General features: G+C 48.0%; 1 protein-coding gene across 1 annotated transcript; it reads left to right on the top strand.

Moving 5' to 3' along the window:
- Window positions 1–6,106: 6,106 nt before the first annotated feature.
- On the top strand, window positions 6,107–12,324 carry LOC132591206 (uncharacterized). Its single transcript, XM_060268584.1, has 3 exons — window positions 6,107–7,109; window positions 12,002–12,047; window positions 12,171–12,324. The coding sequence occupies exons 1-3, from the start codon at window positions 6,575–6,577 to the stop codon at window positions 12,322–12,324; spliced, it is 735 nt and encodes a 244-aa protein (XP_060124567.1). The 5' UTR covers window positions 6,107–6,574.
- Window positions 12,325–12,818: the final 494 nt, after the last annotated feature.

Genomic DNA, 12,818 nt, shown 5'->3' with positions numbered 1-12,818 from the left:
TGAGCCATTAGGCCATTTTGCCTTTGTCTTACTAAAATCCTAGTCTCTGTCTCCCTTTGCCTTACTAACGATGCTGTGCTCATTAAGGATGTTTATATTAAGCCACATGGTTATAGAATGTCTGGAACGTTTAGTCATAGGAATAGGCCAAGCTGATCAGCACTGTGTCCAAGCTGGCGAAGCGCTTGGAACTTTGCAATTTTGTACATCCTTTGCAACTCACTGGGTCACTGTAAGCCATATATGGGTGGGATGAGCTATTCCGATATGGGGTAATCCCGGATGTCCCAAATATGGTGGGGGAGGAGCTCTTCTAAGAAGGAGGAGATGAAATTCATAAATGGTAAACGGAATGGGCCTTGCCTTCACTGATTGGTAGTTCTTTGTTCTAAATGAGCCAATCTGATTGGTTATTCAGTAATGTATGGCTACCCAAAGGTATAAACACCCATTGTTCTGGGCTCGGCTTTAAGAAGTATCCTATGAGCCATTGCTTGCTGTCAGCAAACAATAAAATGTACTTTCTTTTTCTCTATTGCTGCGTTGCGGAGTTTCTTCAGTCGGCGTGGCGACCCTACAAAACTATGGAACTCGCTCCCACAGGAGGCAGCGATGGCCACCAATAACCTAGATGGCTTAAAAAGAAGATTAGACAAATTCATGGAGGAGAGAGCTACCAATGTTAACTAACCATGATGCCTATGTTCTGCCTCCATGGTCAAAGGCAGCAATGCTTCTGAAGGCAGCAATGCTTCCAGAAGCCACAGGATAGGAGAGTGCTCTTGTGTTTGAATCCAGCTTTCAGGTTTCCCACAGGGATCTGGTTGGCCACTGTGAGAAGAGGATGCTGGACTAGATGAGCAATTGGCCTGATCCAGCAGACTCTTCTTATGTTCTTATGTTCTTATGTTCCTATGAGTAGATCCTGTGGAAGGGGAGTGGGGTTCTCGAAAAAATATATATTAAAGGCTCAGAAAGTGAAGATGAGTTAGGACCACTTCCAACTAATGACCCCTCAGTATGGAGCCTCATGCACAAGACAGCCATGACTCCAACACTCATTTCTGAATCCTGCTCTATGGCACAACAGGGTGTTGCAAGGGGATCTGCCTTCCACCTCCCCAGCTTCTCGGTGCTAAGTTGCTTTCTTCCATTGGTATTCCACTCTGCAACTTTGATGCCAAGGTGGGAGAAGGGCAATATAGACCAACAATAGAGCATCTGCTCTGCAGGTTTAAAGCCCAGTGGCATCTCCAGGTAGGACTGGGAATACCCCTTGTCCCATGGAGCCACTGCCATTCAAGTGTGGTCAATACAAAGCAAGATAGGCCAACGACCTGACTCAAGAGAGAGCAACTTCCTACATTCCTATATGCATTCAGGACTTATGTCTATCATATGAGATGATAAATGTGCACATGTGGATTTTATGGCAGTTCCTCCACATTTGTTGAATGGGCCCAAGTGAAATAAAGAAAAAGTTGTCTTGTCATCTGGCCATCCTAGGAAAGGGAGTCATGGAAGAAGCCCATACTTTGACAATGAAGACCCAAATTAGCAGCTAGAACTTTCAGGAGGCTGGGGAGTCACCACCATTGACCTCCTCCTCATTTTCCTTTTGCTGTTGTTAGTCTACTCCGGAGAAGAGATATTGGAGCCAGCTGTCAATTATCTAGCCTGGGGTAAAGACCCTGCTTCCCACTCCCACTGAACTGTATTTAATCCAGGTGGCTGAGTATAATAAGACCTGATACGTGACTGTTTAACTTCTGTTGAAAAACCTCCAATGAAGGAGAATCCACCACCTTCTGAAGGAGTCTGTTCTACTATTGAACAGCTATTACCATCAGAAAGTTATTCCTGATGTTCGGTCAAAATCTCCTTTCTTGCCATTTAAATATATTGGTTCTGGTCCCACCCTCTGGAGCAGCAGAAAACAAGCTTTTTTCCATAAGGCAGCAGTTCAGATTTTTAAAAGATGGCTCTCATATCTCCTCTCAGTCTTCTCTTCTCTAGGCTCAACATACCCAGCTCCAGGCCCTTTGTCAACTTGGTGAACTTCCTCTGCACCCCTTCCAGCATGTCAGTATCGTTCTTAAATTGTGGCACCCAGAACTGTACACAGTGCTCCAGATGTAATCTTACCAGGGCAGAATAGTGTGGTACTATTATGGTGCTGGAGGAGACTCTTGAGAGTCCCATGGACTGCAAGAAGATCAAACCTATCCATTCTGAAGGAAATCAGCCTTGAGTGCTCACTGGAAGGACAGATTGTGAAGCTGAGGCTCCAATACTTTGGCCACCTCACGAGAAGAGAAGACTCCCTGGAAAAGACCTTGATGTTGGGAAAGATTGAGGGCACTAGGAGAAGGGGACAACAGAGGACGAAATGGTTGGACAGTGTTCTTGAAGCTACCAACATGAGTTGGACCAAACTGCAGGAGGCAGTGCAAGACAGGAGTGCCTGGCGTGCTATGGTCCATGGGGTCACGAAGAGTCGGACACGACTAAACAACAACAACAAAATTACTTTGATCTGGGCACAATGCTTCTGTGGACGTAGCCTAGAATTGCATTAGCCTTTTTTCTGCTGCATCATACTGTTGAATCATGCTAACTTTGTGATTCGTCTGCAAATCATGCCAGCCTTGTGGTCTGATAATATGTGGGTGCCGGCGGTAAGTTGCTTTCTGCACGGCTCACTGTGGAAAGGAAGCACATTGATATATTCCATCACCCAATCGCCAGCACTGAAGTTAAGAGTCAACTGTCCAGCCAGTCAAATTCTGTATGTGGAATTAAGGGGAGGGGTGTAGTCTTGTCCTTCACTTCATATTGGGTCCATGCATGTGTGAAGCAGGCAATCTCTCCCCACCCTTATTCCCATTCTCCAAAACGGGGTGGGAGGGTGGGGACGGGACAGACTAAGCCTCGCTTTGCAGAGACTTCGAGAGGACATACCAAATCCCAAGCTGAATTCAAGCCATTTTCTTTTTTCAAAGCTGTAATATAATGATGACTTCATTTCAGAGCTTGGATCTTGAGAGAACCCTGGCTAGATGTTAGCGGTATGTAGCCATTGTACAATCCCAGCGAAATGTTGACACACACACACACACACACACACTTAAATGCATGAGATATGTACATCTCATTGCGCTGTTCAATTACAAAGCCAATAACAGGATGGCTTTTATTTACGAGCCAAACAGTAGTTGGTGTTTCGGAGGAGATACCAAGCTCAATGGACCGTCGGCCCGTTCTGCTCTAGCAATTCCTATCTAACCCGTAGGATTCTGAGAAATTGGATTGGTAATGGGATCAGGAGCCTTTCACCTCCAGACCAACCAACGGGGAAAAACAAAACCCCACCACCCAACCCATGTGGGCAAAGCAAAGTCATTACCAACCGAATGCCGCTCCTGGAAGCTGCACATGTGAGATGAGTTAGTGGGTCTGCAGCACAGAAGCTGGAGGTGAGGGTCAGGTTTGCAGGGGTCTATCAGGATCTATCAGAGTCAGGGACAGTGGGGAATGCCTAAGGTCAAGAGGCTCAGACCATAACAAGCAAGAGGTGAATGATGGTAGAGAATGGGCCAACCCTCATACCAGATGAGAACAGCCTGGGCTGGAGCTAGGAATGGGGAATGAGTTTCCTCAGTTCATGTTTAATAATAATAATAATAATAATAATAATAATAATAATTTTATTATTTATACCCCAACCATCTGGCTGGATTTCCCCAGCCACTCTGGGCGTCTTCCAACAGGATATTAAAAACACAATAAAATATCAAACATTAAAAACTTCCCTACACAGGGCTGCCCTTCAAGTGTCTTCGAAAAGTGAGGTACAGTGGACGCTCGGGTTGCAAACGTGATCCGTGTGGGAGGCACGTTCGCAACCCGCAGCGCTCACAACCCGCAGTGCCATGTCTGCGCATGTGCGGGTAGCGATTTGGCACTTCTGTGCATGCGCAAAGCACAATTTAGTGCTTCTGTGCATGCGCAAGTGCCAAAACTCAGAAGTAACCCGTTCCGGTATTTCCGGGTTTGGCACGGTGTGCAACCTGAAAGCACGCAACCTGAAGTGTCTGTAACCCAAGGTATGATTGTAGTTATTTATCTCCTTGACATCTGATGGGAGGGCATTCCACAGGGCGGGCACCACTACTGAGAAGGCCCTCTGCCTGGTTCCCTGTGACCTCACCTCTCACAGTGAGGGAACCGCCAGAAGGCCCTTGGCACTGGACCTCAGTTTTAATGCCACCTTACCAAATTTGCACTACCCAACCTGAAAACACAAGCTGGCGTGCAGCTATCTCCTTAATGTACAAAGGTAATATTTGTATTTGTTGCTCTGCCAGCTGTTGCCTATGGCCCCACCCAGCACAGCTATATGGGCCCCAGAAAGTTGCCCAGAAGGAAATGTAGCCCTTAATCTGAAAAACACTCCCCACCCCTGCCTTAGAACAGAGGACTTCAACGGCAACCATTGGTATGTCTCAAGAAGAGTGCAAAGGGAGGCTTGAGCATCAGTGGTTAAGTGAGCGTACCTGAGCATCTCTTCTGATATACTTCACCCAATGTGTGCATTGTCTGGAGAACGCTTAGTGCTATTGTTCCCCTGCACCCCACTCTAATGTGCACTCCTCCTGTTACGGTACTTCACTCTGCCGTGCATTACCTACAATCTGCCGGGCTAATTTGCTCAACAGCTTTGTTCTCCCTTGGGAACAGAGGTTGTTGGTCACAGAAGATTGAGTAAGCTCCTGGTGAATCAACATTAATGAAAATCAACAACGCCTAATGAGTGGGGGTTTTTTTGTGTGTGTGGCAGCTCCATAAAGAAGACAGTAAACAAAAGTCAGACAGCAAGACGGGGCGACCTTTTCACCCCGGCCTCCCTTCTGTCTCATCCTCTTCCTTTTAGGAGGGGAAGTTGCTGGAGGAACTTCAGGAGCTAATTCAGTAGCTGGACCTGTGTAAGGTAGATTTATTTATTTATTTATTTATTTAGAAAAAGAGACTGTTTTGGAATTTCTGCCTTCATGGAGATGTCATTGTTCTGCCTCCACTGATGGAGGCAGTATGCTTCTGAACAGAAGTTGCTGGAGATCCCAAGTGGGGAAAGTGCTGCTGCCCTCAGGCTCTGCTGGTGGACTTCCCACCGGTCACTGTGAGACAAGTGTGCTGGTCAAAAATGTTTCAGTTCAGCTGGAAAAGGTTCAGAAAAGGGCAAGAGAAATGATCAAGGGGATGAATTGGTTCCCCTATGAGGAAAGGCTGAAGCATTTGGGACTTTTAGAGAATAGGCAAGTGAGAGGAGACATGAAAGATGGTTTGTAAAAATATAGGTGGCATGGAGAAAGTGGATAGAGAAAAGCTTTTCCTCCACTCTCAGAACACTAGAACTCATGGACCTGCAATGTAGCTGAATGCTGGAGGATTCAGGACAGAGAAAAGAAAGTCCTTCATGCAGTTAGACAAGGGTTTCCCAAACTTGGGTCTTCAGCTGTTGTTGGACTACAACTCCCATCATCCCTAGCTAGCAGGACCAGTGGTCAGGGATGATGGGAATTGTAGTCCAAAAGCAGCTGGAGACCCAAGTTTGGGAAACCCTGAGTTAGGGATGGCCGCCAACTTGGTTGGCTTTACAAGAGGAATGGCCACATTCAAGGGTGAGGCTCCCCAGAGCTACTAGACATAATGCTCTTCTGCCTCCGTGGTAGGCAGTAACTTGAGCACAACAGCAACTGGCATTCAGAGACATACTGCTTCTGACTAGTAGGGATGCCAGAGAATTCCAACTAAAAATGGAAACTGGAGTAGAAATTGCCAGTATCTGCATATTCATCCCATGTCCAGAATGCACTTACATGAATTGCACTTATCATAGAGTTGGAAGGGACCCTGAGGATCATCTAGTCCAACCCCCCTGCAATGCAGGAATATGCTGCTGTCCCTTACAGGGATTGAACCTGCAGCCTTGGCCTTATCAACACCACGCTGTAACCAACTGAGGAAGTGAATCCAACCGGTATCCACTGTTTTTGCTGCTTTCAGTCCGCAAAAAGGAAATGGATTGTTCCCACCCTGTTGTGTATTGAGTCAAAGGATTTTATATCTGTATTATTATTGTCTGTATTTGCATTAGGATAAAGTAACTGCCTTTTGGTTCCAGAGGGTACAGCTACTATTGGTTCATTTAAGCTGCTGTATTTGGATCCTCTGTCTTATTGGTTCCCTCCAAAAGGCAGCACTGTGATTGCTTGATATTGTTCCCTCCAAAATGTATCCCTTCCTAGCTAGTCCCCTGTCCCTATAAATGTAGCCTTCCTGCCCTCACAGTCAGTCTTGTTCACTTTAATAAAGAGCTGTTACTAGAGAACAGTCTCCAGCATGTTTTGTCAAGAGAGCTGAAATCACAAACCCCACGTCACAACAACTGGCGACGAAGGTGGGATCCGGAATGCTGAGGAGCGGTTAAGCACAACCCTGCCTCAGAGTCCGGATTGCAGCTGAGAACAAGACTCACTGGCCAGCTGAGAAGACGACCCTGCCCGCTAGGACAATGGAGAGTCCAAGGGTATTGGAGCCCTTCCAGCCATCAGAGCCCCACACCTGGGAAGACTACGTCGAACGCTTCGAGTTCTTTGCAGTGGCTCAAGGGATCACCGATGCCAGCAAAAGAAGGGCCACATTCCTGAGCTACTGTGGGCCCGAGACCTTCAAGCTGGCCAAGGCATTACTTGCTCCAGCGAAGCTGAGTGAGACATCTCTCAAAGATATTCTTGCCTGCCTAACAAGCCACTTGGCGCCTACTGAGACCAAGATGGCCCGGCGGATGGAGTTCCATAAGAGGCAGCAGCATGCTGGGGAGTCTGTATCCGCATTTCTGGCTGAACTCCGGAAGCTCGCTCAGCACTGCGGCTTCCAAAATCTGGAAGAGACTCTCCTGGATCGGTTTATTGGTGGTCTGAGCAGCAAGAAAGCCAGAAGACGCATCGTGGCTAAAGAAGAGGTTACCCTTGCTTCAGCCTTGAAGGAGGCCACCGCCACGGAGAATTATGAAAGAGAGGAGCTTGATGCCAGTCGCAAGGCCACTAAGCCACAAATAGAAGTTGCGCATGCCATGGACGAGCTAGAGGCTACTCCGAGCCAGAGCCCAGTCCGTGGGGTTGAGTTGGTGCGTCAGGCCTGCACAGTGCACAAAGATCGCCGAGGCAGTTGCCCAGGTTGTGGCGGAAACCATGAGCGGAAGAGTTGTCGTTTCAGGGATGCTATGTGCCGGACGTGCGGAAAGACGGGTCACATCGCCAGGGTCTGTAGATCGGCGGCGTCGGGAGCGACAGGAGCACCTAGACTGGAGCATCGCAGACCGCCCACAGCACCTCATTTTCTAAAGGACTGCCACTACGTAACGGAGATCAACGGGAGGGCCGTGCAGTTTCCAGCGCAAGGCAAGGCACACGTCAAGGTGAAGATTGAGGGTCAGCAGTGCGACATGGAGGTGGACTCCGGATCTGCATTCACCATCGTGTCGGACCAGACTGCGAAGACATTCTTCCCCAGGGGTAAGTTGCCCCCTCTGGAGCCCTTCCCGGCAACCTTGCAGTCGTACTCAGCAGGCCGCATCCATGTTATGGGAATGTGTGCCGTGAGAGTACAGTTCCGGGACAAACAGGCTGTACTCAAACTGGTGATTGCGAAGGGCAGTCGCCCCAGTCTCCTGGGCACTGACTGGTTCCCCGCCCTGGGACTGAGTATCTCAGGGCTTAATTCAATCCAAACCTGCCCTGAGATGAGCGAGGCATTATGCAAGGAATTTGCTGGTCTCTTTAATGGAAAACTGGGTTGTTATAAAGGGCCCCCAGTTGACTTTGAGTTGGACCCCGGGGTGGCCCCAATCCGACTCAAACCAAGGCGAGTGCCATTTGCACTGCAACCCAAGATTGAGGCAGAGCTGGATAAATTGGTCAAGCAGGGAGTTCTCTCACCCGTGGACTCTGCTAAGTGGGAGACTCCAATCGTCACGCCCCTTAAAGCAAATGGGGAAGTCAGGATATGTGCAGATTACAAATGTACTATCAATAAGGCACTCAGGGGAAACTCATACCCCATTCCAGTCGTATCACATCTGTTGGCTAAACTGGCTGGGGGCAAGGTGTTCGCCAAAATTGACCTGGCACAAGCTTACCAACAGCTGCCAGTAACCCCACAAGCAGCGGAAGCACAGACTATTGTCACACATAAAGGGGCGTTCAGAGTTAACAGATTACAGTTCGGAGTTTGTGTGGCCCCAGGGATTTTTCAAGGGCTCATGGAACGCCTGTTAAGGGGTCTGCCGGGGGTCTTGCCATTTTTTGATGATGTTTTGATTGCTGGAAAAGACCCACAGGAACTGGTTGCGCGTGTCCGTGCAGTGTTGCTCAAGTTCAAGGAGGTGGGGTTGCAACTGAAAAAAGAAAAATGCAGTTTTGGGGTGCCAACTGTGGATTTCTTGGGGTTTAAAATTGATGCATCAGGCATCCACCCCACAGATGCTAAGATTAAGGCCATCATCGAGGCACCACGACCACAGAACAAGACGGAGTTGCAGTCATTCCTGGGACTTATTAACTTTTATCATTCATTCTTACCCCAGAAAGCTTCGGTAGCTGAACCATTACATAGACTTTTGCAGAAAAAGACTGTGTGGCGATGGGGGCGGGAGCAGCAGAAGGCTTTTGACTCCTTGCGAGAAATGCTGAGTAGCAGGAGCGTCCTTGCTCATTATGATGAGTCGAAGCCGCTGGTCCTGGCATGTGATGCCTCTCAATACGGCCTGGGGGCTGTGCTGAGTCATAGGGAACCGGATGGGTCGGAAAAGCCCATCTCTTTCTATTCCCGTACGTTGTCACCCACGGAGCGCAACTATGCTCAAATTGATAAAGAGGCACTAGCAATTGTGTCAGGAATCAAAAAGTTCTATGATTATTTGTACGGTCGCCATTTCTCCATTGAAACGGACCACAAACCACTGTTAGGGTTGTTCAACCCAAACAAACAAACGCCACAAATTCTCTCCCCCAGAATGTTGCGTTGGTCAATATTCCTGAATGGGTTCCAGTACACCTTGACCCATGTGCCGGGGAAACAGTTGTGCCACGCTGATGCGCTGAGTCGATTGCCCCTTCCTGGCGGGAGCAATGAGGATCCTGCTCCAGCGGAGCACATTATGATGCTAGAAACACTTCCGGGGGCTCCTGTAACAGCTACTGATATAGCTGAGAAAACGAGGAAAGATGATGTTCTCTCCCGTGTGCTCACTTGGGTGGGGAGGGGGTGGCCAGGTGGTCCGCATGAAGAAAAATTCAGGCCTTATGCGACAAGGCAGCACGAATTGTCCATGCATAAGGGTTGTCTCCTATGGGGAGATAGGGTGATCATCCCAGCACCACTGAGAAACAGGGTTCTTGAGACGCTTCACATGGGACACCCGGGAATGGTCAGGATGAAGTCGCTAGCCCGATGTTATGTGTGGTGGCCTGGAATGGACCAGAACATAGAACAATGGGTACGGACATGCAAGGCATGCCAAGAAGTGCGGCCAGAAGTGGCCAGAGCACCAGTCCACTGGTGGGAGCAGTCCAGGACTCCCTGGAGCCGGCTGCACATAGATTTTGCTGGGCCATTCCAAGGGAAGGTCTTTTTGGTTATCGTTGATGCATATTCCAAATGGTTAGAAGTTGCGATGGTCCCTAGCATGGCATCAGCTGCTGTAATCAAGGTGTTGAGGCAGCTGTTTGCAACCCACGGGTTACCTGAGACCATTGTATCAGATAATGGGGCAGCTTTTGTATCCCAAGAATTCAGGGCATTCTTGGCTGATAACTTCATAAGAGGGGTCACATCCGCGCCCTTTCACCCATCCTCCAATGGGCAGGCTGAGCGCATGGTAAGAACAGCCAAAGAATCCATTGCGCGCTTAATGGAGGGTAACTGGTCGGCTCGCATTGCACGAATGTTATTTTTGCAGCATGCGACGCCGTGTACTGCGACGGGCAAGTCGCCAGCCGAGCTGCTCTTAGGTAGAAGACTGGTAACGGTGCTGGATTATGTCCACCCAGATAAAATGCCAAACCGTAATTCAAGAGCAACCCCCCAGGCTGAGACTGACACAACAAGGTATCTCGCCCCTGAAGATCTGGTCTGGGTGAGGAACTATTCACGAGGTCCGCGGTGGGTGGCCGGTGTGATCACCCGGGCTAGTGGACCTGTGTCCTATTATGTGACCTTGGAAAATGGGCAAGTTTGGAAGAGACATATAGATCAGCTGAGGCGCCGGGCGCTCAGCAGGGAGGAGTCAGATAATTCATCCCTGGCTAATGATGCACAGCTGCAAGACCAGAGTGAAGATGGCCCAGAGGTGCAGTCACCAGGGGCTTCAGCAAATGAACCAGGGTCTGCTAGTCCTCAGGATGACGAGGTACAGGTAGGGGACCCTGAGATGTCTGGGACTCCATCTGTTCCTGACGAAACCCCTATAGCAGCCCCTCCACCACAGGTAACACCCAATCCAGAACCTGCAACACCTGTTGTCAGGAGATCAGGTAGAAGTTGTAGGACCCCACAGTACCTGAGGGATTACGTCTGCTGTGCTCACTAGGGGGGGAGGGGTGTTGTGTATTGAGTCAAAGGATTTTATATCTGTATTATTATTGTCTGTATTTGCATTAGGATAAAGTAACTGCCTTTTGGTTCCAGAGGGTACAGCTACTATTGGTTCATTTAAGCTGCTGTATTTGGATCCTCTGTCTTATTGGTTCCCTCCAAAAGGCAGCACTGTGATTGCTTGATATTGTTCCCTCCAAAATGTATCCCTTCCTAGCTAGTCCCCTGTCCCTATAAATGTAGCCTTCCTGCCCTCACAGTCAGTCTTGTTCACTTTAATAAAGAGCTGTTACTAGAGAACTGTCTCCAGCATGTTTTGTCAAGAGAGCTGAAATCACAAACCCCACGTCACAACACACCCCACCCCCGTTTGCATAGCACTTCCTGTGCTCTGAAACGAATGGCATGGAATTGGCATAATGCCAATATCATTTACATAATCCATTGCATGGATTGCATAAGCTAAATAAGCTGAGTAATTTTTGCAGACAGTGAGACAAATGACATAGCTTTGGGTGGAAGTTGAAATGCTGCAGAACGGAAACGGTGCTGCATGCAACAAATACAGGATGGAATGAAAACTGGTGCCTTCATCCATCCCTGATGGCTGGGAACCACTGATAGCCTTGTCTTCCAAAATTTTCTCTGATTCTTTTTTAAAGCCATCCAAGTTGGGGGGGGCATGAAAACTGGCCACTACTATCTCCCTGTATATTTTATTCTTCTTCTGGCTGAAATAAGCATGTTCTCCCTGGGCTAATATTACATGGAGATGACTCCTCCAGAAGCCAGCCTGCCTCTGATTTTGTGCAAGGTGCCCCTTGGCCCCCTCTGATCTTGCCACCCACTATAGTACTCATGTGGGATCCCCATTTATGGATACCACTCATTCCAGGGACTTTAAAGGCTCTTGGATCTTTAGCTGCAGAAATGAAATATTCATACCTTGCCTTGTTCTCATACAAGCAAAGAAAATACTAGATAAAGATTAATTCAGGGTGAAATAAACAGGATCCTTCTTTTATTCTCCACCACCACCACACACACACACCCGCCACTGCCGCCCTTTTCCTCCTTAAATGACTTGAATATATTGAAAGAATGGGTTTTCTACACAGAAAGGATGTATATAACTGTTGATGGAGTTTCTGCCTCTCCCCTACCCTCAATATCACCACCCCTTGCTCTCAATCCATTAGACTATCTTGTCTCCTTAATGCTACTGCCATGCTGCCTTTTCAGAGGCCTGAAATATACACTATTGTGTTTTGCCTTTAGTTTTTTTGTGTGTGCAGAAAATTCCTTTCATGTGCCTCCTTCTGTAACACTCTTTTCTTCTTTGCAGTCAAGTGCACGGATGTTTGCTGCCAGGAGACTATTGCCGCTATTGTGTGAGGTGTATTATAACAGCCTCTCTTTTCTCCCTCCCCCTTATTGTTCTGCATTGTCTGCGAGATGTTGTGATGGTTGGCTGGCATAACGGGCTTTTCTTCCCCCTCTTCCCCCTCTTGCAGATTCGCCTGGCCTGTCTATAATTCTGCCCTCTCACTCTTCAAGGGAAATGAGGGGCAAGATGACATCCACATTTCTGACATCCAGAGAAACAAGGAAAGAGTCACAATTGCCTGCGCTTGCCTTCTCGGATGTAGGGATATCAGGGAATTCTGACGAAAACAGAAACGGGAGCAGAAATTGCTGGTGTTCGGTTATAACTCCCATGTCCAGAACAGAAATCAATCCAGCGAATCAATCACTGTTGTCACTTCCAGTTTGCAATTGATATGTAATTGATCATGTTACCCTCCGCCCAACTTGATTTGTGTTTCCTTTGCACTGAAATGAATGGAGTGGACTAACATAATGATACCATACTTTATGCAATTTACATAATTAACTATGTAGGGCGGTGTTCAGCTCAGCCTTACTCAGCGCAGACCCATTGAAATGAATGAACATGACTAAGTTAGGTCCATTAATTTTAACAGGCCTACCCTGAGTAAAATTTAGTTGAATATGATCCATAAGTTACGTAATTCTGGCACGGTGCAAAGTGAAACAAAGAGGAAAGTGTGGGAGATGAACAGCAGTGGAGTGAAAGCAGTGCTGCGCACAACAGATACAGGATGAAATGGCGAAAGGGGCCTTCTCATATTCCTACTAAG

Source organism: Zootoca vivipara, chromosome 15 (genome assembly GCF_963506605.1).
Source record: "Zootoca vivipara chromosome 15, rZooViv1.1, whole genome shotgun sequence".
NCBI classification, from domain to species: Eukaryota; Metazoa; Chordata; class Lepidosauria; order Squamata; family Lacertidae; genus Zootoca; species Zootoca vivipara.
Note: the sequence above shows the minus strand (reverse complement) of the source record. Positions and strands in the feature narration are given on the sequence as shown.

Bases quoted from the DNA above. Each gene is read 5' to 3' on its own strand.
- LOC132591206 (XM_060268584.1), top strand. From the start codon at position 6,575: ATGGAGAGTCCAAGGGTATTGGAGCCCTTCCAGCCATCAGAGCCCCAC. The intron at 7,110-12,001 runs AGCCACAAATAG...TCTTCTTTGCAG, and splicing joins TGCCAGTCGCAAGGCCACTA to TCAAGTGCACGGATGTTTGC. The intron at 12,048-12,170 runs GTGAGGTGTATT...CCCCTCTTGCAG, and splicing joins GAGACTATTGCCGCTATTGT to ATTCGCCTGGCCTGTCTATA.